This window comes from Hyla sarda, chromosome 8 (genome assembly GCF_029499605.1).
Source record: "Hyla sarda isolate aHylSar1 chromosome 8, aHylSar1.hap1, whole genome shotgun sequence".
In the NCBI taxonomy this organism is placed as follows: Eukaryota; Metazoa; Chordata; class Amphibia; order Anura; family Hylidae; genus Hyla; species Hyla sarda.
In genome coordinates, this window is record NC_079196.1 from 169,170,769 (window position 1) to 169,197,253 (window position 26,485).

The 26,485-nt window shown below is 45.1% G+C and overlaps 1 protein-coding gene across 1 annotated transcript in view; it reads left to right on the forward strand.

The window, feature by feature from the left end:
• The window catches only part of LOC130285308 (ectonucleotide pyrophosphatase/phosphodiesterase family member 7-like), a 44,876-nt gene extending 18,637 nt beyond the window's left edge, over positions 1-26,239 (forward strand). Inside the window, exons 5-7 of the mRNA XM_056536664.1 lie at positions 7,267-7,528; positions 13,688-13,793; positions 26,116-26,239. Coding sequence (XP_056392639.1) covers positions 7,267-7,528; positions 13,688-13,793; positions 26,116-26,191 — 444 coding nt within the window. The 3' untranslated portion in view covers positions 26,192-26,239. The remainder of the gene's footprint in view (positions 1-7,266; positions 7,529-13,687; positions 13,794-26,115) is intronic.
• The last annotated feature ends 246 nt before the right edge of the window (positions 26,240-26,485 follow it).

Below are 26,485 nucleotides of genomic sequence, written 5' to 3' on the forward strand. Positions count from 1 at the left end.
AGTATAGTTTCCTTTCATTAGGTTGGCAGTATGTTCCCCCACATTAGGTTGGCAGTATAGTTCCTCCACATTAGGTTGGCAGTATGTTCCCTCACATTAGGTTGGCAGTATAGTTCCCCCACATTAGGTTGGCAGTATAGTCCCCCCACATTAGGTTGGCATTATAGTTCCCCCACATTAGGTTGGCAGTATGTTCCCCCACAGACATACAGCCTACAACCATATACAGTGTATGGCTGGAGGCTGTATGTCTATGTATTGCCCTGCTTCAGTGCTCCGACCACCGCTCCTCCTGGCTTATAGGCCATAGCAGTAGGTCCCGGGACCAGAGGAGCAGTGGTCTGAGCACTGAAGATGACGTGCCGCTGGTGACTTACCATGCTGGCCAGCAGGCGTCCTCCTGCTCGATGCTCTGCGCCTCCGTTCCTATGGGCGCATGCACAGGATGTCAGTGACGTCCCGGCGTGCTCTCTCTCTGGCATGCACCCCTGTGTTTTTAAAGTTAATGGAGTGCCGCAGAGAGTTAATGCGGGCAACTTTGTGTCCCGAAAAGATCTTTCGGGACACAGGGATGTCCTGAATAGTGATGGGGGAAATTAATCCACCCAAACTACCCCCCCCCCCCCCCATCCCCGGATCCGCCACTGATACTCACACTACCAATACTGCAAGGGCCATCTTTATTGGACCCAGAGCAAGCACTTTTTTTTGCCCCTGCCCCCCCCTTTTTGCCACCATAGGCAAAAGCTAATTTTTATGCCCCTTGACTCCCACCTTACTACTGGGGTGACACACTGTAACAAACCTTCTCATCATGTCATCTCCTTACTACTGGGGCGACACACTGGAACAAACCTCCTCCTCGTGTAATCACCTTACTACTAGTGTGACACACTGTAACAAATCTCCTCCTCATGTAATCACCGTACTACTGGGGTGACACACTGTAACAAACCTCCTCCTCATGTAATCACCTTACTACTAGGGTGACACACTGTAACAAACCTCCTCCTCATGTAATCACCTTACTACTGGGGTGACACACTGTAACAAACCTCTTCCTCATGTAATCACCTTACTACTAGGGTGACACACTGTAACAAACCTCATACATACACACATCATACATATATACATAGACCTCTAACACACATACACACATCATACATACACATACATCTATCATGCACACATAATACATGTACACATAAAAAATGATATACACACATATACAACACATTTCCCCAACCCAAAGCCTCTCCTTACCCCCAGGAGATGATTGCTGGAGATCGGGTTGGCTGAGGCTGCCTTGCTTCTGCCCCAGGGTCACGTCAGTAGGGGCTCCCAGCAGCCCCTGGCCTCCTCAGCCCTGCAGGGCCGCACATAGTAGAATAAAAAAAAAAGTGCTGGCAGCGATCGCCAGGGGCCCCGAGCAGTGGAGCGCAAGCAGTGTTCATTCCTCCACTAAATATGATGAGGATGTGAGGGGGGTTTACTAGAGGAGCGCTGCCTGAGCGTGGTGACGTCTGATTAGTGGAGCGCAAGCAATGCTCCTCCAGAATGCTGAAGACAGGGGGAGGAGTGGTAGTGCCTTAAGCCCTGAATACTGCATTTTGCGTGAAATCGCGGTAAAATTGCGGCAATAACGGCATATTACCGTGATTTTGCGCAAAATGCAGTATTGTTAGAAATGCCCTAAAGCTTTTCAGGGGCCCCTTTTTGGATGGGGGCCCTAGGCAACTGCCTAGGATGCCCCCCCTAACGCCGGCCCTGACTACACAGCAGTCCCAGAGCTGAAAGCGAGAATAGGCATGTCGGCAGCGGGGCTTTGCAGACCCCAAGCCACCTATCCAGACACCTATCCAACTGTGCCTGACTGCTGCATAAAATTATTATTTAAAGGGGTACTCCGGTGGAAAACTTTTTTTTTTTTTTTTAAATCAACTGGTGCCAGAAAGTTAAACATATTTGTAAATAACTTCTATTAAAAAATCTTAATCCTTCCAGTACTTATTAGCTGCTGAATACTACAGAGGAAATTCATTTATTTTTGGAACACAGCGCTCTCTGCTGAATCACGAGCACAGTGCTCTCTGCTGACATCTCTGTCCATTTTAAGAACTGTCCAGAGTAGGAGAAATTCCCCATAGCAAACATATGCTGCTCTGGACAGTTCCTAAAATGGACAGAGATGTCAGCAGAGAGCACTGTGCTCGTGATGTCAGCAGAGAGCTCTGAGTTCCAAAAAGAAAATAATTTCCTCTGTAGTATTCAGCAGCTAAGAAGTACTGGAAGGATTAAGATTTTTTAATAGAAGAAAGTCACAAATCTGTTTAACTTTCTGGCACCAGTTGATTTAAAAAAGAAAAAGTTTTCCACCGGAGTACCACTTTAACTTAGAAAATAGTAAATATCACCAATAAAGGTATGGCCACGTTTACTTTATGCTCATCAGTAACAAAATGATAGTAGTCTGGAGTTGGTTAAAAATTGACAACAGTTGCGCTTTAACCACTAAGGGTATTTTCGCACTTACACATGAAGAAAGTTGCTTTATTTTGCATTTAGGAAACAAACAATATTAATATTAAAAAATAATTTAAAATTAATATGAAAAGGTCAACAATTAAACAGAAATATATATCCAAACCAAATGCTGGGAAGGCTTGCTCATCCAAATTTTTATTTACCGTATTTTTCGCCCTATAGGACGCACCGGCGTATAAGACACACCCAATTTATAGGTGCAAAATCTAAAAAAATAAAGATTCTTAACCCAACAGTGGTCTTCAACCTGCGGACCTCCAGATGTTGCAAAACTACAACTCCCAGCATGTCCGGACAGCCGTTGGCTGTCCGGGCATGCTGGGAGTTGTAGTTTTGCAACATCTGAAGGTCCGCAGGTTGAAGACCACTGGATAGGAGGTAGTACTCGCGTGTCCCCGCCACTCCGGACCCGTCACCGCTGCCCTGGATGTCGCTCCATTGCTATCGCCGCGTCCCCGACTCTCCGGACGTGTTCTTCCCCGGGATCCACGCTCTCCATCGCCGTCATCACGCACCTATTGCATGACGGGACTGCGTGCACGACGACGTGATGACATCGAAGTAGAGTGCCGGCCATGCAGGGGATCCCGGTACGGAGCAGACATCGAGGAGACAGGTAAGGTCCTGTAAGCTGTTTGGGACGCCGCGATTTAACCCCGGCGGTCCCAAACAGCCCGACTGAGCAGCCGGGTAAGTGTCACTTTCCCTTCAGACACGGCGGTCAGCTTTGATCGCCGCGTCTGAAGGGTTAATACAGTGCATCAACGATCGGTGATGTCCTGTATTAGCCGCGGGTCCCGGCCGTTGATGGCCGCAGGGACCGCCACGATAGGGGTGTATTCTTCGTATAAGTCGCACCAACTTTTGCCCCCCAGTTTTGGGGAAGAAAAAGTGCGTCTTATATGGCGAAAAATACAGTACATTTCTTTGCTTCTTGACTGTCTTTTCTGGCAGGATGGAATAAAATAAGATCCCTTCATCCAGTTTTTAAAAATTTACTACATTTAAGCAAACCATTTGGCTTTCAAATTGTATTGAACTAAGAAAGAACCATTTTCATTCACTTCCTGCTACTGTTGATTATATGTGGAAATATATGATTATTAGATAGAGGGAATGCAGCATCATATAACACTTCCATTTGGCAGTGAATATATTCCCTTAATTCTGGTTATTTAAGGGGGACAGCTTGAGTAATCTTTTTTTTTTCCCCAGTATAAGTTATTGTACCAAGGCTCCCTTACTGTTCAATGTTTGTTCCAATACTATAAGATTAAAGGGGTACTCCACTGGAAAACAATTTTTTTTAAATAAACTGGTGCCAAAAAGTTAAACAGATTTGTAAATTACTTCTATTAAAAAATCTTAATCCTTCCAGTACTTATCAGCTGCTGTTATGATCCATAGGAAGTTATTTTCTTTTTGAATTTCCTTTCTGCCTGACCCCAGTGCTCTCTGCTGACACCTCTGTCCATGTCAGGAACTGTCCAGAGCAGGATAGGTTTGCTATGGGGATTTGCTCCTACTCTGGACAGTTCCTAAATTGGACAGAGGTGTCAGCAGAGAGCACTGTGGTCAGGCAGAAAGGAAATTAAAAAAGAAAAGAACTTCCTGTGGATCATACAGTAGCTGATAAGTACTGGAAGGATTAAGATTTTTTAATAGGAGTAATTTACAAATCTGTTTAACTTTCTGGCACCAGTTGATTTAAAAAAATTTTTTTCCAGTGGAGTACCCGTTTAAGGTTGTTGTCTTTCTAATCTAAATGTGACTGATCAAAAAGGCATTATAGAAAAATGTATAATATTCAATAAGAAATTAATGCCAGGGCACTCACCAACGTCAGGTCTTCAATCTTCTTTATTTCAAAATATACAAAACGAACATCAATGCTTACATAGGACGGACAGGAACATGCCGCGGCGGGGGTAGCCCCCGCCGCGGCATGTTCCTGTCCGTCCTGTGTAAGCACTGATGTTCAGTTTGCATATTGCACATTTTGCATATTGCTCTATATTTTCTGCTAAGTCTCGGTCAGATTCACAGACTTGGAAGGGGCGTTCCCCAGCAGGCTGTGACATCATCTGAAGACAGACACAGGAGAACTTCCTCCCTCACTCTGCTACACACAGCCCACAGCAGTTCAGTGTGTGAGATGAGCTCTGATTGGATAAGGCTGCACACACACACACCCTTCAGCATTTCCTGCTTTTGGACTTTTGTCATGCCAGCAGGAGTCCAAAGTCTATGCAAAAGATGGGGGAAAATGTGCGCTGGACAAGTAGGGAGACATCTAGTGGCCGCTTTTTTTAAACACAAATAAAACATAGAAAATTTCATTTATTTTAAACAAAGCACATTAGAAAGATTTTTTTTATTTACCATAAGGAGTGCAATAGCAAAAGCTAATTTTAATGAGAGTGCCAGCAGTATCACCCACACTACCCAGCAGATGACACTGATCAAAACAGCCTTTACATTATCCTCCTAGGTCCCACCATTTCCGATCCTTACAAATCCCAATATGTAAATTAAGGTCATGGTGCACTCAGGGCGTTCCTTAGTCCAGAGGTGAACTGTTTCTTCTTCCCAGTGCTCTTCCTCTTCTGTATGTAACTGCTGCTACATGTTTAGATCACATGCTGGATCTCAAATGAGGAAGAGGATAATTTTTTTGTAGGGGTCATGAGGCCCGACAGTGGCCAGGAAGAAGAGGGAGACTATAAAGAGGGAGGAGGGAGTTTTACCTGCTCTGGCAGAACTACAAATTATAGATTAAGCCTATAGAGCAGAAACTTGCTGAAATATATCATATACAGGTTATATCATGACCGGAAATAGGGCTGTTTTTGTACACACCAACACAGATCAGCTTATCCAGAAAAGTCACCTGAAATGACAGGTACACTTTAAAATCAATAGGGTTCATCAGGCTCCATTGGCGTTCCTCATGCAGTGGACCAGAAAGATTTGTTCTCAAGTGCTAAACAGAATTTGTGATGTGGGCCATGAATGGAGAAGATGGGTGAAGGGAAGGGGTAAGGGTAGATGGATGGGAGGAGTATTGGTAACCATAGACAAGACTTCTATACCTCTACATAAGCATTAATGTTATTATTGTTATAATTTGTCTAAGACTGATCCCAAGGCAGACTGTCCCACAGATTATGAATCCTTATGATTACCGTGTTTCTCCGAAAATAAGACTGGGTCTTATATTAATTTTAGTCACAAAAAAACACATTAGGGCTTATTTTCAGGGTAGGGCTTATTTATTCATGGGGGGCTGCAGGAGTGTGGAAGATGGAGGCTGTGGGAGTGTGGAGGATGGGGGGCTGTGGGAGTGTGGAGGATGGGGGGCTGTGGGAGTGTGGAGGATGGGGGGCTGCGGGAGGATGGGGGGCTGTAGCAGTGTGGGGGATGGGGGGGCTATAGCAGTGTGGAAGATGGGGGATCTTCCACACTGCTATAGCCCCCCATCCTCCACACTGCTATACAGCCCCCCATCCTCCCACAGCCCCCCATCCTCCACACTGCTATACAGCCCCCCATCCTTCCACAGCCCCCATCCTGCACACTCCCGCAGCCCCCCATCCTCCACACTCCTGCAGAACACCATTCTCCACATTGCTACATTACTGGCTACATTACTGGTGGCTGTGGTCTGGATCTGGACTGCAGTCCATCAGTTGAGTACCCCTGGCCCTATGTCTTATTTTCGGGGTAGGGCTTATATTGCAGCCCACCCAGATAATCCAGCAAGGGCTTATTTTCGGGGTAGGGTGTATTTTCGGGGAAACAGGGTAAGAAGGCTTGTTGCCCTTGGAGATTTAAAGTATGTTTTTCTTTAGGCAGAGGAGGCGCCCTTTGTCTTTTAAAAGGGTTTCTGTATATTTTTTGTACAGTCCATGTACTTAAACATGTTGATCATATATCATCTTACATTTATCTTCTCAAGATGAATTAACTTTAAAGGGGTACTCCACTGGAAATCATTTTCTTTTAAATCAATAGGTGCCAGAAAGTTAAACAGATTTGTAAATTTCTTCTATTAAAAAATTCCAATCCTTCCAGTATTTATCAGCTGCTGTATAATACACGGGAAGTTCTTTTCTTTTTGAATTTTCTTTCTGCTTGACCACAAGTGCTCTCTGCTGACACCTCTGTCAATTTTAGGAACTGCAAACATAGCAAACCTCTCTTGCTCTGGACAGTTCCTGACATAGGTGTCAGCAGAGAGCACTTGTGGTCAGGCAGAAAGTAAATTCAAAAAGAAAAGAACTTCCTGTGGAGCATACAGCAGCTGATAAGTACTAGAAGGATTGAGAATTTTTAATGGAGGTAATTTACAAATCTGTTTAACTTTCTGGCACCAGTTGATTTAAAAGAAAATGCTTTAATTACTTATAAGGGGTTGTCCAGGAATAGAAAACCTGAGTCAATTTATTCCAAAAACAGCACCACCCCTGTTTTCAGGTTGTGTGTGGTATTACAAGCCACCTGGAAGAAATTAGCTCTGGTTTTCTATTCCTGGTCAACCGCTTTAAGTCTATTCTCACAAGATGCTATATGAGACAACCCTTTAATCGAGCAGCTAGTTTAGTAAGGTTGACAATACTTCAGATTTTGTTCACATAGATACAGATTGTTTAACATCTTCTACCCAATTGCAATGTGTATTCTGTCTTTTGCTTACAACACACTTCTACTCTTTTTCAGCGATTTATATTATATGTTAACAAGGGAGATCATGGATTTGACAACAATGAAATGGACATGAAGATGATATTTCGTGCCTTTGGTCCAGATTTTAAAAAGAATTACACTGCAGAACCGTTCGATAGCATTCAAATATACCCCCTAATGTGCAAACTCTTGGGTGTCATTCCAGAGCCACACAATGGTTCTATTACAGTTACTCAAGATATGATTTCAACTATAGCAGAAGAGCCTGGTGAGCCCAATGACAACAATCTAAATAGTAAGTAACGTTTTTTAATTAACAGTCTAGATAACCTTTTGGCAGCAACTGAGATGCCTTGTTTTTGTACCTGCTAATGAGGAAAGCCTTTACCCTCCACATTGGGTAAATTACAGCTGACCCTCTGCTAAAATTGTTGGAATAGGAGACAACGCCAACCTCAGTTGTTTGAGCCCTTAGATTCCATGGCCAAAAGTCACTGCTGCATTTAACATGATTGTGGGGGGAAATATTTTATTGTGGGAAGTAGTAAAGTTTATAGATAAATAAATATACTGGCGCAACTAGGTGTAAATGGAATTTATTAATAGATTATATAAAAATATATAAAAATAGGAAAAAGAATTGTGCAAAGTCCGGATGGAGAAGCGTGTAACTTGAACTTCTTTATTATCCTGGCGAATGGTGTATACCGTATTTTTCGCCGTATAAGACGCACTTTTTCTTCCCCAAAACTGGGGGGGAAAAAGTCGGAGCGAATACACCCCTATACGGCAAATACACCCCTATCGCGGTGGTCCCTGCGGCCATCAACGCCGGGACCCGCGGTTAATACAGGACATCACCGATCGCGGTGATGCCCTGTATTAACCCTTCAGACACGGCGATCAAAGCTGACCGCTGCGTCTGAAGGGAAAGTGACACTAACCCAGCCGTTCAGTCGGGCTGTTCGGGACTGCCGCGATTTTACCGCGGTGGTCCCGAACAGCCCGACTGAATCGCCGGGTTAGTGCTTAAAGGACACCAGGAGGGACCTTACCTGCCTCCTCAGTGTCTTCTCCGTTCAGGGATCCCCTGTATGGCCGGCGCGCTCCTTCCTCGTCACCACGTCGTCGCGTACGTGCGTCGGCGTGTGTAACGACGTGATGGCGGCGACGGAGAACGAGGATACCCGGCCGGCAGCAGAGACGTTCCGGAGCCACGGGGACACGGCGACAGCGATGGAGCGACATCCAGGGCAGCGGTGACAGGTCCGGAGCGGCGGGACACGTGAGTATTACCTCCTATGCAGTGGTCTTCAATCTGCGGACCTCCAGATGTTGCAAAACTATAACTCCCAGCATGCCCGGACAGCCAACGGCTGTCCAAGCATGCTGGGAGTTGTAGTTTTTGCAACATCTGGAGGTCCGCAGGTTGAAGACCACTATTGGGTTCAAAATCTTTATTTTTTTAGATTTTGCACCTATAAATTGGGTGCGTCTTATACGCCGGTGCGTCCTATAGGGCGAAAAATACGGTATATAATTCCAGAAAAAAGAAAGATATATATGTATGTATATAAATACAGAACACAGTGGGTAAAGTGAGTAAACAGTGAATATACTTTACCCACCTATTTATGTTTGCTCTTTCTTATTTGTGTATGAAGCTTGTGTGTAGTCCTTTATGCAGGGTATGCAGCTGTTTTCACTATTGAATGAATAAACAATAGTTAGTGATGTAATAAATCAATGATGCTCCAGTATAAATATATATGAACTCTCACCCTATATTTCTGTATCTGCGATAGTAATTCAGATTCTGGCAGGATTGCTGGTATAGCAGATGTTTCGATCCTTGTGCACTAATTTCCTATTGTGTAACAAGCATAGTGGTAAAAAGCATTTAGTTTAGATGCTTATTTGTAGGTGAGAGGGAGTCTTGTAACATCCAATTTTACTGCAGAAAATACCTGTGATATGAAGTTATTCAGCATGCATGGAGGGCTGAGGTGCGGGTCTTAACAGGACTTGCGGAGATGATCACTGTAGTTGTGGAGCCGGACGGGAGACTGCCCAGGCCCTAGGATCCCAGACAAAGGAGGCCGAGTTTACCTCCGTAACGTGTCGGAAGTTGTTTGGAACACTTACATCCCCATAGTGACGTCCCTCACGGCAATCCATCCGCCAAAACAGACAACGCAGAGGAACCGTGTACGGTAGAGATACCACCGGCTGGGGCAGTCTCCCGTCTGGCTCCACAACTACAGTAATCATCTCCGCAAGTCCCATTAGGACCCGCAACTCAGCCCTCCGTGCATGCTGAATAACTTCATATAACAGGTATTTTCTGCAGTAAAATTGGATGTTACAAGACTCACTCTTGTTACGCCGAGCGCTCCGGGTCCCTGCTCCTCCCCGGAGCGCTCGCAGCGTCTCTCTCTCTGCAGCGCCCCGGTCAGACCCGCTGACCGGGAGCGCTGCACTGACATTGCCAGCGGGGATGCGATTCGCATAGCGGGACGCGCCCGCTCGCGAATCGCATCCCAAGTCACTCACCTGTCCCGGTCCCCGGCTGTCACGTCCTGGCGCGCGCGGCTCCGCTCCTTAGGGCGCGCGCCCGCCAACTCTCTAAGATTTAAAGGGCCAGTGCACCAATGATTGGTGCCTGGCCCAATCAGCCTAATTAGCTTCCACCTGCTCCCTGGCTATATTACCTCACTTCCCCTGCACTCCCTTGCCGGATCTTGTTGCCTTGTGCCAGTGAAAGCGTTTAGTGTTGTCTAAAGCCTGTGTTCCAGATCTTCTGCTATCCACATTGACTACGAACCTTGCCGCCTGCCCCGACCTTCTGCTACGTCTGACCTTGCCTCTGTCTAGTCCTTCTGCCCCACGCCTTCTCAGCAGTCAGCGAGGTTGAGCCGTTGCCAGTGGATACGACCTGGTTGCTACCGCCGCAGCAAGACCATCCCGCTTTGCGGCGGGCTCTGGTGAAAACCAGTAGCAACTTAGAACCGGTCCACAGACACGGTCCACGCCAATCCCTCGCTGACAGAGGATCCAAATCCAGCCTGCCGAATCATAACAACTCTCACCGAAAAATAAGCATCTAAAAGACCCCTATGCTTGTTACACAATAGGAAATTAGTGCACAAGGATCGAAACATCTGCTATACCAGCGGTCCCGCCAGAATCTGAATTACTATCGCAAATACAGAAATATAGGGTGAGAGTTCATATATATTTATACTGGAGCATCATTGATTTATTACATCACTAACTATTGTTTATTCATTCGATAGTGAAAACAGCTGCATACCCTGCATAAAGGACTACACACAAGCTTCATACACCAATAAGGTAGAGCAAATCCCCAACACTATCAGGTGACACATAAATAGGTGGGTAAAGTATATTCACTGTTTACTCACTTTACCCACTGTGTTCTGTATTTATATACATACATATATATCTTTCTTTTTTTCTAGTATTATATATACACCATTCGCCAGGATAATAAAGAAGTTCAAGTTACACGCTTCTCCATCCGGACTTTGTGCAATATTTTTACATATTTTTATATCATCTATTAATAAATTCCATTTACACCTAGTTGCACCAGTATATTTATTTATCTATTTTTATTAATTTAGATGTGGGAAGCTAGGGGCCCATAGTTATACCGGGCAGGCAGCAACACACACTTACCCATAAGAAAACCTTGATTTTTTTTAACTTTTTCCTTGGGCTGTTCCACATGCAGATGTGTTTTTTTTTATATGTATACACACCTTCAAACATAGGTGATTTATACGTAGCCAACAGTTACCCACTCCTAAGAAGCGCTAGTAACTTTATTTATTATTATTAGTAAAGTATGTATGTATATATTTATATATATATATATATATATATATATATATATATATATATATATATATATATATATATATATATATATATATATATTGCTTTTGGTAAGTGAGGAAGAAAAACGCCAATTCTGCAGCATGGCGTTTTTTCGGCCAAAAAACGCTGCGGCCAGCTGTTAGCTGCAAATCAATGAAAAAATGCTAAATTATTTTTCCACTTTGCGTTTTTCAGTTTGGCGTTTTTTTTATCCTTTTGGCGTTTTTTCCACACTTTTTCAGCTTTGCAAAATCGCAGCATGTTGAGACCATGGAGTTTTTCTCCCATATAAGTCTATGGGAGTAAAAAAAATGGCAAGAAAAACGCCATGTGGGTTTTAACTTTGGCATTTTTGCAGGCGGTTTTTATTCTTTTTTGGAGATACCTTTTTAAATAAAATTTCGTAGGGTACCATTAAAAAAATAATTAATAAAAAAGATACAGTAGTGATGGAAAAACTTGTATTTAACAAAAGTTTTCTTTTTTATAACAACATTTTTAAACAGGGATCAATTTATGTGGGCGGGCAGGGCACTAAAAATGTAGGCGACAATAATAAAAATGTAGTGTGTGTGGGTTATTCACTTTTTATTCTTTATTTTTAAATTTTTTTAGGTAGTACTACTACTCCCAGCTTGGAACACACTGTTCCACCATGGGAGTATGTATACGGCTATTCATATTTCCCACAGAGAGCTGTGATTGGCCAGATGGTTCCAACCAATCACAACTCTCTGCGGGAAATGTGAATAGGTGTATACATACAGCAGTCCAGGTCACCATAGAAGTGCGGCTGCCTGCATCTATTCATTATACAGGAGAATCACAGCGGGTGTCAGGAGTGACATCCACTGTGATCTTTCCTTAACTGCAGGTACTACAGCTCCAAGCATGGAGCAGAGTGTGCTCCATGTTGGGAGTAGTAGTACCTGCAGTTAAGGACAGATCACAGTGGGTGTCCCCCCTGACACTCGATGCGATCATCCTAACTATTGCAAAGATGCAGAGCGGCTTTCTCTTGCGCTCTGCATCTCTACACTATACTCCGGCCACCCAGTGATATGAATAGAACATCACTCATATTTCCCGCTGAGAGCTGTGATTGGCTGCAACCATCCGGTCAATCCCCACTCTGGGCGGAAAATATGAATAAGTGATGTTCTATTCACATCACTGGCCAGCCGGAGTATAGTGCAGAGATGCAAGCGCTGTATAGAGCTGCTCGGCATCTCTGCTATATTATGGATGATCGCATGCTGGGAGTAGTAGTACTACCTAAAAAATGTTAAAAATAGAGGAAAAAAATAAAACACACACTTTATTAAAAATGTATTTTAAATAAATTTTTTCCCATCCCTACTGCATTTTTTGATACCCATCAAATTTTGAAAAAAGGGGCCAAAAATGCTATTTCCACTCAAATGCAAAAACACCAAATTTCAGATGCAGGTAATTGCACTGGCGTTTTTCCTGGCATTTTTTCTGTGAAAAAAGCGCAGGAAAAAAAAAAAAACAAGTGGAATCCTAGCCTTAGGGCCTGAAACACATTTGAACAAGAAAAGTTCTCTTTATGAGAAGGTCTTGAGTACACTAATTTGGCCTATTAATATGTTTGTCAATTTTACAAACCAATCCTTCAATTACCATTGTGTAGGCTGGTGTTTTTTTGTTAAAGAGTACCTGTCATCAACTAAACTTTCCCTGATCCCCTTCCCATCTGTCCCTTACTCTAACTATGCCTATCCCTGTTTTTATTGAGGTTTAAAATGCTGTGGAAATACCTTTTTTTTATCCCTCTTCATTAGCTCAGGAGCACTGTCTTTCTGAGGGGTGGAAGGAGGCGGGTCCCGGCAGGCATGATGTCACATGGAGCCTGGCCGGGACTCTGCTTCTGCCAGTGTTCCTGTATGCTGCTTTCCCTCTGCAGCAGTGTTTTCCAACCAGGGTACCTCCAGCTGTTGCAAAACTACAACTCCCAGCATGCCCAGACAGCCAACAGCTGAGAGTGCAGTGAGATAATACAATGTATAAGATAACATGTGGTGAGGGGCAGGGAGAACACAGAGCAGGGGGAGGGGGAGGTGACTGGCCTCTGTTATTTCAGAGGCATGTGCAGGCTTGTAGCTCACAGTGAGCTGAGAGTACTGAACTTCCGGTGGAAGGGCCAGTGCCCTTTCAGCATTAGTCCTAAAAGCTGTACACTTACTATGAAAAGCATAGGAAGCTGCCTGCAGACCAGGCATAGAAGAGAGACCCCTAGTGGCCAAAAGTATAAAATGAAAAAACTGGTATAAATATTAATATTTTTTAATGAAGATATATTACAATATGTCTTCATTAATGATTATGAACATATTAAAAGTTTTTGTTGATGACAGGTACTCTAACTTTTATTGCATTACAGTTTTACTCATTTTTATTTTTATGTTGTGTAGTTTTTAATTGACAACTTATTTCTTTCTTTTGCTGTCACTGTTTTACCTTTACCCATTGTTACTGACTTAACAGAAATGCTGTAACATCACTTTTGCTCTTTTTTCAAATTTTATAGCTGATGCAATGTCTGTGGCAGTGATCGTACTTTCTTCAGTATGTGGAGTGCTTGTGCTGATTTTCCTATTATATGTGCCATACACAGCTGTGAAGAGGAAGAAAGGGTAAATGCTGAATACAGTATTAACATTATATAGGCTGTGCTCATGGTCTCAGATTCCCAATTTAGCATTTTTAAGGTGGTAGGGATCATAAAGAGTTAAAGGGGATAACCAGGAACAGCAAAACAGAGCCAATTACTTTTAAAAAACAGTACCACGCCTGTCCTCAGGATTTAAGTGGTATTACAACTTGGCTCCATTCACATCAACAGAATAGAGCTGCAATACTACATACAACCTAAGGACAGTTGAGGTGCTGTCTTTTAAAGAAATCAGCTCTGGTTTTCTAAACCTGGATAACCCCTTTAAGAAGGATTAAAACTTTCAAAAAAAGAATTACTTATGTGGGACCTATTCCTGTCTTTTTTTTAATAAAATATTAAGGGGTCATGTCAATGCCTTATGGAAGGTTTCCCCCACAGCATTATTCATAAAAATTTTTTTTAAAAAGCCACTGTTACGCCGAGCGCTCCGGGTCCCCGCTCCTCCCCGGAGCGCTCGCTTCACTCTCCCCGCGGCAGCGCTCCGGTCTCGTCCTCTGACCCGGGGCGCTGCGATTCCGCTGCCAGCCGGGATGCGATTCGCGATGCGGGTAGCGCCCGCTCGCGATGCGCACCCCGGCTCCCCTACCTGACTCGCTCTCCGTCTGTTCTGTCCCGGCGCGCGCGGCCCCGCTCCCTAGGGCGCGCGCGCGCCGGGTCTCTGCGATTTAAAGGGCCACTGCGCCGCTGATTGGCGCAGTGGTTCCAATTAGTGTGTTCACCTGTGCACTTCCCTATATCACCTCACTTCCCCTGCACTCCCTGGCCGGATCTTGTTGCCTTAGTGCCAGTGAAAGCGTTCCTTGTGTGTTCCTTGCCTGTGTTTCCAGACCTTCTGCCGTTGCCCCTGACTACGATCCTTGCTGCCTGCCCCGACCTTCTGCTACGTCCGACCTTGCTTTTGCCTACTCCCTTGTACCGCGCCTATCTTCAGCAGCCAGAGAGGTGAGCCGTTGCTAGTGGATACGACCTGGTCACTACCGCCGCAGCAAGACCATCCCGCTTTGCGGCGGGCTCTGGTGAAAACCAGTAGTGGCTTAGAACCGGTCCACTAGCACGGTCCACGCCAATCCCTCTCTGGCACAGAGGATCCACTACCTGCCAGCCGGCATCGTGACAGTAGATCCGGCCATGGATCCCGCTGAAGTTCCTCTGCCAGTTGTCGCTGACCTCACCACGGTGGTCGCCCAGCAGTCACAACAGATAGCGCAACAAGGCCAACAGCTGTCTCAACTGACCGTTATGCTACAACAGTTACTACCACAGCTTCAGCAGTCATCTCCTCCGCCAGCTCCTGCACCTCCTCCGCAGCGAGTGGCCGCTCCTGGGATACGCTTATCCTTGCCGGATAAATTTGATGGGGACTCTAAGTTTTGCCGTGGCTTTCTTTCCCAATGTTCCCTGCATCTGGAGATGATGTCGGACCTGTTTCCCACTGAAAGGTCTAAGGTGGCTTTCGTAGTCAGCCTTCTGTCCGGAAAAGCCCTGTCATGGGCCACACCGCTCTGGGACCGCAATGACCCCGTCACTGCCTCTGTACACTCCTTCTTCTCGGAAATCCGAAGTGTCTTTGAGGAACCTGCCCGAGCCTCTTCTGTTGAGACTGCCCTGTTGAACCTGGTCCAGGGTAATTCTTCCGTTGGCGAGTATGCCGTACAATTCCGTACTCTTGCTTCAGAATTGTCCTGGAATAATGAGGCCCTCTGCGCGACCTTCAAAAAAGGCCTATCCAGCAACATTAAAGATGTTCTGGCCGCACGAGAAATTCCTGCTAATCTACATGAACTTATTCACCTAGCCACTCGCATTGACATGCGTTTTTCCGAAAGGCGTCAGGAACTCCGCCAAGATATGGACTCTGTTCGCACGAGGCGTTTCTTCTCCTCGGCTCCTCTCTCCTCTGGTCCCCTGCAATCTGTTCCTGTGCCTCCCGCCGTGGAGGCTATGCAGGTCGACCGGTCTCGCCTGACACCTCAAGAGAGGACACGACGCCGTATGGAGAACCTCTGCCTGTACTGTGCTAGTACCGAACACTTCCTGAGAGATTGTCCTATCCGTCCTCCCCGCCTGGAAAGACGTACGCTGACTCCGCACAAAGGTGAGACAGTCCTTGATGTCTACTCTGCTTCTCCACGTCTTACTGTGCCTGTGCGGATGTCTGCCTCTGCCTTCTCCTTCTCTACAGTGGCCTTCTTGGACTCTGGATCTGCAGGAAATTTTATTTTGGCCTCTCTCGTCAACAAGTTCAACATCCCGGTGACCAGTCTCGCCAGACCCCTCTACATCAATTGTGTAAATAATGAAAGATTGGACTGTACCATACGTTTCCGCACGGAGCCCCTTCTTATGAGCATCGGATCTCATCATGAGAGGATTGAACTTTTGGTCCTCCCCAATTGCACCTCGGAAATTCTCCTTGGACTTCCCTGGCTTCAACTTCATTCCCCTACCCTGGATTGGTCCACTGGGGAGATCAAGAGTTGGGGGTCCTCTTGTTCCAAGAACTGTCTAAAACCGGTTCCCAGTAACCCTTGCCGTAACTCTGTGGTTCCTCCAGTAACCGGTCTCCCTAAGGCCTATATGGACTTCGCGGATGTTTTCTGCAAAAAACAAGCTGAGACTCTACCTCCTCACAGGCCTTATGATTGCCCTATCGACCTCCTCCCGGGCACTACTCCACCCCGGGGCAGAATTTATCCTCTCTCTGCCCCAGAGACTCTTGCCATGTCCGAATACGTCCAGGAGAATCTAAAAAAGGGCTTTATCCGTAAATCCTCCTCTCCTGCCGGAGCCGGATTTTTCTTTGTGTCCAAAAAAGATGGCTCCCTACGTCCTTGCATTGACTACCGCGGTCTTAATAAAATCACGGTTAAGAACCGCTACCCCTTACCCCTCATCTCTGAACTCTTTGATCGCCTCCAAGGTGCCCACATCTTCACTAAATTGGACTTAAGAGGCGCCTATAACCTCATCCGCATCAGAGAGGGGGACGAGTGGAAAACGGCATTTAACACCAGAGATGGACACTTTGAGTATCTGGTCATGCCCTTTGGACTGTGCAACGCCCCTGCCGTTTTCCAAGACTTTGTCAATGAAATTTTTCGTGATCTGTTATACTCCTGTGTTGTTGTATATCTGGACGATATCCTAATTTTTTCTGCCAATCTAGAAGAACACCGCCAGCATGTCCGTATGGTTCTTCAGAGACTTCGTGACAACCAACTCTATGCCAAAATTGAGAAATGTCTGTTTGAATGCCAATCTCTTCCTTTTCTAGGATATTTGGTCTCTGGCCAGGGACTACAGATGGATCCAGACAAACTCTCTGCCGTCTTAGATTGGCCACGCCCCTCCGGACTCCGTGCTATCCAACGCTTTTTGGGGTTCGCCAATTATTACAGGCAATTTATTCCACATTTTTCTACCATTGTGGCTCCTATCGTGGCTTTAACCAAAAAAAATGCTGATCCCAAGTCCTGGCCTCCTCAAGCAGAAGACGCCTTTAAACGACTCAAGTCTGCCTTTTCTTCGGCTCCCGTCCTCTCCAGACCTGACCCTTCCAAACCCTTCCTATTGGAGGTTGATGCCTCCTCAGTGGGAGCTGGAGCTGTTCTTCTACAAAAAAATTCTTCCGGGCATGCTGTCACTTGTGGTTTTTTCTCTAGGACCTTCTCTCCAGCGGAGAGGAACTACTCCATCGGGGATCGAGAGCTTCTAGCCATTAAATTAGCACTTGAGGAATGGAGGCATCTGCTGGAGGGATCAAGTTCTCCTGTTATTATCTACACCGACCACAAGAACCTCTCCTACCTCCAGTCTGCCCAACGGCTGAATCCTCGCCAGGCCCGGTGGTCTCTGTTCTTTGCCCGATTTAATTTTGAGATTCACTTTCGTCCTGCCGATAAGAACATTAGGGCCGATGCTCTCTCTCGTTCCTCGGATGCCTCAGAAGTTGAACTCTCTCCGCAACACATCATTCCACCTGACTGCCTGATCTCCACTTCTCCTGCCTCCATCAGGCAGACTCCTCCAGGAAAGACCTTTGTTTCTCCTCGCCAACGCCTCGGAATCCTCAAATGGGGTCACTCCTCCCATCTCGCAGGTCATGCGGGTATCAAGAAATCTGTGCAACTCATCTCCCGCTTCTATTGGTGGCCGACTCTGGAGACGGATGTTGTGGACTTTGTGCGAGCCTGCACTATCTGTGCCCGGGATAAGACTCCTCGCCAGAAGCCCGCTGGTTTTCTTCATCCTCTGCCTGTCCCCGAACAGCCTTGGTCTCTGATTGGTATGGATTTTATTACTGATTTACCCCCTTCCCGTGGCAACACTGTTATTTGGGTGGTCGTTGATCGATTCTCCAAAATGGCACATTTCATCCCTCTTCCTGGTCTTCCTTCTGCGCCTCAGTTGGCTAAACAATTTTTTGTACACATTTTTCGTCTTCACGGGTTGCCTACGCAGATTGTCTCGGATAGAGGCGTCCAATTCGTGTCTAAATTCTGGAGGGCTCTCTGTAAACAACTCAAGATTAAATTAAATTTTTCTTCTGCATATCATCCCCAGTCCAATGGACAAGTAGAAAGGATTAACCAGATCTTGGGTGATTATTTGCGACATTTTGTTTCCTCCCGCCAGGATGACTGGGCAGATCTCCTCCCATGGGCCGAATTCTCGTATAACTTCAGGGTCTCTGAGTCTTCCTCCAAATCCCCATTTTTCGTGGTGTACGGCCGTCACCCTCTTCCCCCCCTCCCTACTCCCTTGCCCTCTGGTCTGCCCGCTGTGGATGAAATTTCTCGTGACCTTTCCATCATATGGAGAGAGACCCAAAATTCTCTCTTACAGGCTTCATCACGCATGAAGAAGTTCGCGGATAAGAAAAGAAGAGCTCCCCCCGTTTTTTCCCCTGGAGACAAGGTATGGCTCTCCGCTAAATATGTCCGCTTCCGTGTCCCTAGCTACAAGTTGGGACCACGCTATCTTGGTCCTTTCAAAATTTTGTGTCAAATTAATCCTGTCTCTTATAAACTTCTTCTTCCTCCCTCTCTTCGTATCCCTAATGCCTTTCACGTCTCTCTTCTCAAACCACTCATCCTCAACCGTTTTTCTCCCAAATCTGTTCCTCCCACTCCTGTTTCCGGCTCCTCGGACATCTTCTCGGTCAAAGAAATTTTAGCTGCCAAAAAGGTCAGAGGGAATTTTTTTTTTAGTGGACTGGGAGGGTTGTGGTCCTGAGGAGAGATCCTGGGAACCTGAGGACAACATCCTAGACAAAAGTCTGCTCCTCAGGTTCTCAGGCTCTAAGAAGAGGGGGAGACCCAAGGGGGGGGGTACTGTTACGCCGAGCGCTCCGGGTCCCCGCTCCTCCCCGGAGCGCTCGCTTCACTCTCCCCGCGGCAGCGCTCCGGTCTCGTCCTCTGACCCGGGGCGCTGCGATTCCGCTGCCAGCCGGGATGCGATTCGCGATGCGGGTAGCGCCCGCTCGCGATGCGCACCCCGGCTCCCCTACCTGACTCGCTCTCCGTCTGTTCTGTCCCGGCGCGCGCGGCCCCGCTCCCTAGGGCGCGCGCGCGCCGGGTCTCTGCGATTTAAAGGGCCACTGCGCCGCTGATTGGCGCAGTGGTTCCAATTAGTGTGTTCACCTGTGCACTTCCCTATATCACCTCACTTCCCCTGCACTCCCTGGCCGGATCTTGTTGCCTTAGTGCCAGTGAAAGCGTTCCTTGTGTGTTCCTTGCCTGTGTTTCCAGACCTTCTGCCGTTGCCCCTGACTACGATCCTTGCTGCCTGCCCCGACCTTCTGCTACGTCCGACCTTGCTTTTGCCTACTCCCTTGTACCGCGCCTATCTTCAGCAGCCAGAGAGGTGAGCCGTTGCTAGTGGATACGACCTGGTCACTACCGCCGCAGCAAGACCATCCCGCTTTGCGGCGGGCTCTGGTGAAAACCAGTAGTGGCTTAGAACCGGTCCACTAGCACGGTCCACGCCAATCCCTCTCTGGCACAGAGGATCCACTACCTGCCAGCCGGCATCGTGACAGCCACTGCAATTTTTTTTTAGTTAAAGCCAAAAATGGATTCAAAAGTTAACATTCAAAAGAAAATTTTTTAAACAGTTTTATCCAGTCTTTCCATCCACTTGCTAAACCAAATGCTCATGTGCAATTTGTAAACCATCAATTTTCTGGGCCTTAAACATGTGTTTCAAAAACATAATTTTTTTGTAACAGAATTAGCCCCCAAAAGCCTTTTGCACCTAATTGCACTTGTACTTAATGGACCTTTATAATTAAGGCTGTAACACAAAACTACAGAGAATTAGGGACAAATTATTTAGTGAGACGTCCCGCGAGTGTGTAGCCACTATGCCACAAGTGGCAGCTGGCCAGGCAGGCAGAATGGGGCACACTGACACCATAGACTGCGTCAGATGAGGCAGAGCTGAACGAGTGTATATAGCAGAAGCTGAATCGCTCATAAAGGAACAGCAGACCGTAACACTAGACACAGCAGACCGTAACACTGGACACAGCAGACCGTAACACTTGACACAGCATACTGGAACACAGGTACAATAGACAGCCAGGATCAGGAACTCAGGTACAGCAGACAGGGTTTAGGGACCTTAGCAATACAGGAAACACAACTAAACTGCAACCTTACTGAGGCCTGGAACAGCAGATGTGGCAGACTTATATATGCAGTGCATGACTGGGATTGGAGGAGAATCCAATAAAGTGTGCATGTTAGCTCTATAAAGCTTATGCTGGGTTCACACCACATTTTGGCAATACAGTTCCTGAATACATTTTCAATTTGAAAACCGTATGGAACCGTATTGAAAACTGTATGCAATTGACTCTCCATTGAAAACCCTATGCCAAAAGATGCATCAGGTTGTGTCCGTTTTGAATCCTGTACGGTTTTGTCAGTTTTTTTTCCGTACCCAAAACCGTAGCCTACCACGTTTCTTTTTAACAATGGGAACCGTACAGAACCGTACAAAAAAAAAAAAAACTTATACATTTTAAAATTTTCATAATGGAGTGAAAAGTAAAAAATGTATACGTTTTTTTTTTTTCTTAAAAACGGATGCAACTGAACATCATTTTTCAAACCGTATAAGGTTTTCAACCGTATACGGATAAAAATTTATACACACGTTTTGATACAGTTTAGTCTGGTTTTGAGGAATCCGTTGTTTTTATCAAAAACCTGATACAGGAACTGTATTGCAAAAACGTGGTGTGAACCCAGCCTAAGTCAGTGCTAGTTCACGGCCCCTAGTGGCCATAGCAGAAGCTGCAACAAGAAACACACCATAGCAGGAAGACCAGGAAATACAACAGACACGTGGCACAGAGAATGTTGCCTGATGCTGGTAAAAACCAGGACACGTAGCATGTTTGTTGCAAACCAGCAGCGTTACAATATTCCCCTATTCTTCTTAGGCCCCTCTTCTTGGGACCAACACGAGAGAATGACACGAGAGGGCAGGGGCTTGGTTATTTTGCTCTGGTCTCACAACAGGCAGAATCACAGCAGGAGTCTGAACAGGGCTCTGCATTAATTCTTCAGACATACAGGCAGCTTAAGTGTGAACAGGGCTCTGCACAGATTCTTCAGACAGACAAGCAGGACAGGCAACATGAGTCTGAACAGGGAACTGCTTAAATTATTCTGTGAAATCATTCAGCAGACATCCTGTGACAATGCCTGGGGGCTCCCGAGACCAACCATCCCCCCCCCCCCCCTCCCCATGTCATCAATTCAGATCGGCGATTTGCGGCAACTATCATCCTTTAGCAGCAGGAATGAAATGGCACTGGTGCCACCTCACGATCATCCTGATTCGTCGCCAGTTAACGGCCGACGAATCAGGACTCCTGCTGTGCGGTGTCCCTAACACACCCTCTCCGCCCCTGTTCTGGAGGGCAATAGTGGGGTGCCAGTAGTCCTCAGCTGAGGCTGGGACCCCCGATCCCCGGCATTGGTGGTGGGATCGGGGCCCATGGAGCGGAGTCAGCAGCGGCAGGCAGATCCTCAGAGCGCCGCAGCAGGAGGTAAGGATGGCCTCCTGCTGTTGCTTAGCAACAACTCCCAGCATGCACAAAAGGGCATGCTGGGAGTTGTTATTATGCAACAGCAGAAGGCAAAACTACAACTCCCAGCATGCCCTTTGGTATTTTGTTCATGCTGTGGGTTGTAGTTATGCAACAGCTGGGGGCCCACTGGTTGTGAAACACTGAGTTAAGTAACAAACTCCCAGTGTTTGAAAACCAGTGTGCCTCCAGCTGTTGCATAACTACAACCCCCAGCATGCATGGACAACTAAAGGGCATGCTGGGAGTTGCAGTAGTGTGCCTCCCAGCTGTTGCATAACTACAAGTCCCAGCATGCCCTTCGGCTGTAAGTGAATGCTGAAGGCACACTGGTTCCGAAACACAGAGTGTCTTACCTAACTCAGTGTTTCGCAACCAGTGTGCCTCCAGCTATTGCAAACTACAACTTCCAGCATGCACTGATAGACTGTACATGCTGGGAGTTGTAGTTTTGCAACAGCTGGAGGCACACTGGTTGCGAAACACTGAGTTAAGTAACAAACTCCCAGTGTTTGAAAACCAGTGTGCCTCCAGCTGTTGCATAACTACAACACCACAGCATGCACAGGCAGCCAAAGAGCATGCTGGGAGTTTTAGTAGTATGCCTCCAGCTGTTGCATAACTACAAGTCCCAGCATGCCCTTTGGCTATCAGTGCATGCTGAGAGTTGCAGCTTTTGCAACAGCTGAAGGCACACTGGTTGCATAACTACAACCCCCAGCATGCACTGACAGCCAAAGAGCATGCTGGGAGTTGTAGCTTTGCAACAGCTGGAGGTTTGCCCCCCCCCCCCCCCCATGTGAATGTACAGAGTACATTCACACGGGCGGGGGTTTACAGTGAGTTTCTTGGTGCTAGTTTGAGATGCAGCATATTTTCCATACTTTCTGTGTGAATGTACCCTAAAAAACACTACACTACACAAAATAAAACACTACATATACACATACCCCTACAAAGTTTCCCCTACCCCCCCCCCCCCAATAAAAATGAAAAACATATGGTACAGCCCCGTTTCCAAAACGGAGCCTCCAGCTGTTGCAAAACAACAACTCCCAGTATTACCGGACAGCCATTGACTGTCCAGGCATGCTGGGAGTTTTGCAACTGCTTGAGGCATCCTGTCTTGGAAACATTGCCGTAGGGTAATTTTGGTATAGGAGCAAGTGTAATTCTTGCATCTGGGTCTGTCCCCATGCAAATCCCCTAATTTAGGCTTCAACTGTGCATGGAGCTCTCTCATTTTGGAGCCCCTGTCATATTTCAAGGCAACCATTTAGTGCCACATATGGGGTATTTCCGTACTCGGGAGAAATTGCCTAACAAATTTTGGTAAAGTTGTGGTCTACACCAGCATGTTATTGTAAAAAAAAAAAAAAAAATTGAAAGGAAAAAAGACCCCAAAAAGTTGTAACACAATTTCTTCTGAGTACAAAAATACCCATATGTGGGCGTAAAATGCTCTGCAGGCGCACAACAGGGCTCATGAGTGAGAGTGCACTATGAACACTTGAGGCCTAAATTGGTGGCTGATCTTACAGCAGTTCTGAAATAAATGCAAAAAAAATAAATACCCACATATCATCCCATTTTGGAAACTACACCCCTCACGGAACGTAACAAGGGGTATAGTGAGCCTTAACACCCCACAGGTGTTTGACAAATTTTCATTAAATTTGGATGGGAAAATAAAAATTAAAAAAAATTACTAAAATGCTGGTGTTACCCTAAATTTTTCATTTTCACTAGGGAAAATAGGAAAAAAGCCACCAAAATATGTTCCCCCATTTCTCGTAAGTAAGAGTAAGAACATACCCCATATGTGGATGTAAAGTGCTCTGCAGGCGCACTGCAATGCTCAGAAGAGAAGGAGCGCCATTGGGCTTTTGGAGAGAAAATATGTCTGGAATTGAAAGCCACGTGTGTTTACAAAGCCCCCTGGTGCCAGAACAACGGACCCCCCTACATGTGACCCCATTTTGGAAACTACACACCTCACATAATAAAATAAGAGGTTACAAATTTTGTGAGCATTTACGCCCCACAGGTGTCTGACAGATTTTTGGAACAGTGGTCCATGAAAATGAAAAATTAAATTTTTCATTTGCAGAGCCTACTGTTCCAAAGATCTGTCAAATGCCAGTGGGGTGTAAATGCTCACTGCACCCCTTATTAAATTCTGTGAGGGGTATCGTTTCCAAAATGGGGTCACATGTTGGGGGGTCCACTGTTGTGGCACCATGAGGGGCTTTGTAAACATACATGGCCCCCGACTTTCATTCCAAACAAATTCTCTCTCCAAAAGCTCAGTGGTGCTCCTTCTCTTCTGAGCATTGTAGTTTGCCCGCAGAGCACTTTACATCCACATATGGGGTATTTCCATACTCAGAAGAGATGGGGTTACACATTTTGGGGTGCATTTTCTCCTATTTTTTTCTCAAATTTACAACGGGTAGTTGTAAAAATTTTACATTTGAGAAAAAAACTGCATTTTTGTGAAAAAAAAAATAATTTACACATCTGACTTTAACGAAAAGTCATCAAACACCTGTGGGGTGTTAAGGCTCACTGTAGCCCTTGTTATATTCCTTGAGGGATGTAGTTTCCAAAATAGCATGCCATGTTTTTTTTGTTGTTTTTGTTTTGCTGTTCTGGCACCATGGGGGCTTCCTAAATTCAACATGTCCCCAAAAAACCATTTCAGCAAAATTCACTCTCCAAAATCCCATTGTCGCTCCTTTCCTTCTGAGCCCTCTAGTGCACTAACAGAGCACTTTACATCCACATATGAGGTATTTCCTTACTCAAGAAAAATTGGGTTACAAATTTTGGGGGGATTTATCTCCTTTTACCCCTTGTAAAAATAAAAAAAAAATGGCTCAACAAGAACATGCAAGTGTAAAAAAATTAAGATTTAGAATATTCTACTTCACTTTGCTGCTATTCCTGTGAAACACCTTAAGGGTTAAGAAACTTTCTGAATGTCATTTTGAATACTTTGAGGGGTGCAGTTTCTATAATGGGGTCATTTATGGGGTATTTCTCACAGAAAGGCCCCTCAAATCCACTTCAAATTTAACTTGTCCCTGAAAATTTCAGATTTTGAATTTTCCCAGAAAATTTTGAAAATTGCTGCTATAATTTGAAGCCCTCTAATGTCTTCAAATAGTAAAAACATGTCAACTTTATGATGCCAACATAAAGTAGACATATTGTATTTGTGAATATATATATATATATATATATATATATATATATATATATATATATAATTTGGAATGTTCATTTCCCTTACAAGCAGAAAGTTTTAAAGTTAGAAAAATGCTAATTTTTCATAAAATTTGGGGATTTTTCACCAAGAAAGGATGCAAGTAACAACGAAAATGTACCACTATGTTAAAGTAGAATGTGTCCCGAAAAAACTATATCGGAATCAGAATAAAAGGTAAAAGCATCTCAGAGTTATTAATGCATAAAGTGACAGTGGTCAGAATTGCAAAAAAGGGCCTTAAGGTGAAAATGGTCCCTATGGGGTTAAAGGGGTACTCTTTTGAAAATTTGACAGAAAGTTTACCAGATTTGTAAATTACTTCAATTTAAAAATCTTAATCCTTCCAGTACTTATCAGTTGCTGTATGCTCCTTAGGACGTTCTTTTCTTTTTGAATTTCGTTTCTGTCTGACCACAGTGCTCTTTGCTGACACCTCTGTCCATGTCAGGAACTGTCCAGAGCAAGATAGGTTTGCTATGGGGATTTTCTCCTACTCTGGACAGTTCCTGCAATGGAGAGAGGTGTCAGCAGAGAGCACTGTGGTCAGACAGAAAATAAATTAAAAAAAATAATAGAACATCCTCTGTAGTATACAGCAGCTGATAAGTACTGGAAGGATTAAGATTTTTTTTTTGATAGAAGTAATTTACAGATCTGTATAATATTCTGGCACCAGTTGATTAAAACAAATTCATTTCCACTGGAGTACCCCTTTAATGGCAGATTAATTGTTTTGAGGAAATACACTAGTTTGGATGAATGTACGGATTCCATATACAAATCAGCACAGATCTTAGCCATGTGAACATGTCCTTAGGATCTGTGCTACTCTGACGAGGAAAGATAAGACAGAACCATGATTTGTAAGAACAGTTAGTTCATTTTGTTCCCCTTTTTTTCTTGTTGCAGAGAAAAGAAAGAAAGAAAAGAGAAAAGACATGAAGATGACATTAAAGAAGACAAAGAACCACAGACTTCACTGTAGATTATTGGGAATTCTTAATTCTTTTATGAAATGCAAGATCAGTTGCATGAGATACCTATATTTAACACATGTATTCTGTATACCCCCATTTCCATATACTCTACATCCTTTTACCTAGTCTACAGCATACTTAAAGGGGTACTCCAGTGGACATTTTTTTTTTTTAAATCAACTGGTGCCAAAAAGTTAAACAGAATTGTAAATTATTTCTATTTCAGCTGCTGTATACTACAGAGGAAGTTGTGAAGTTCTTTTCAGTCTGACCACAGTGCTCTCTGCTGACACCTCTGTCTG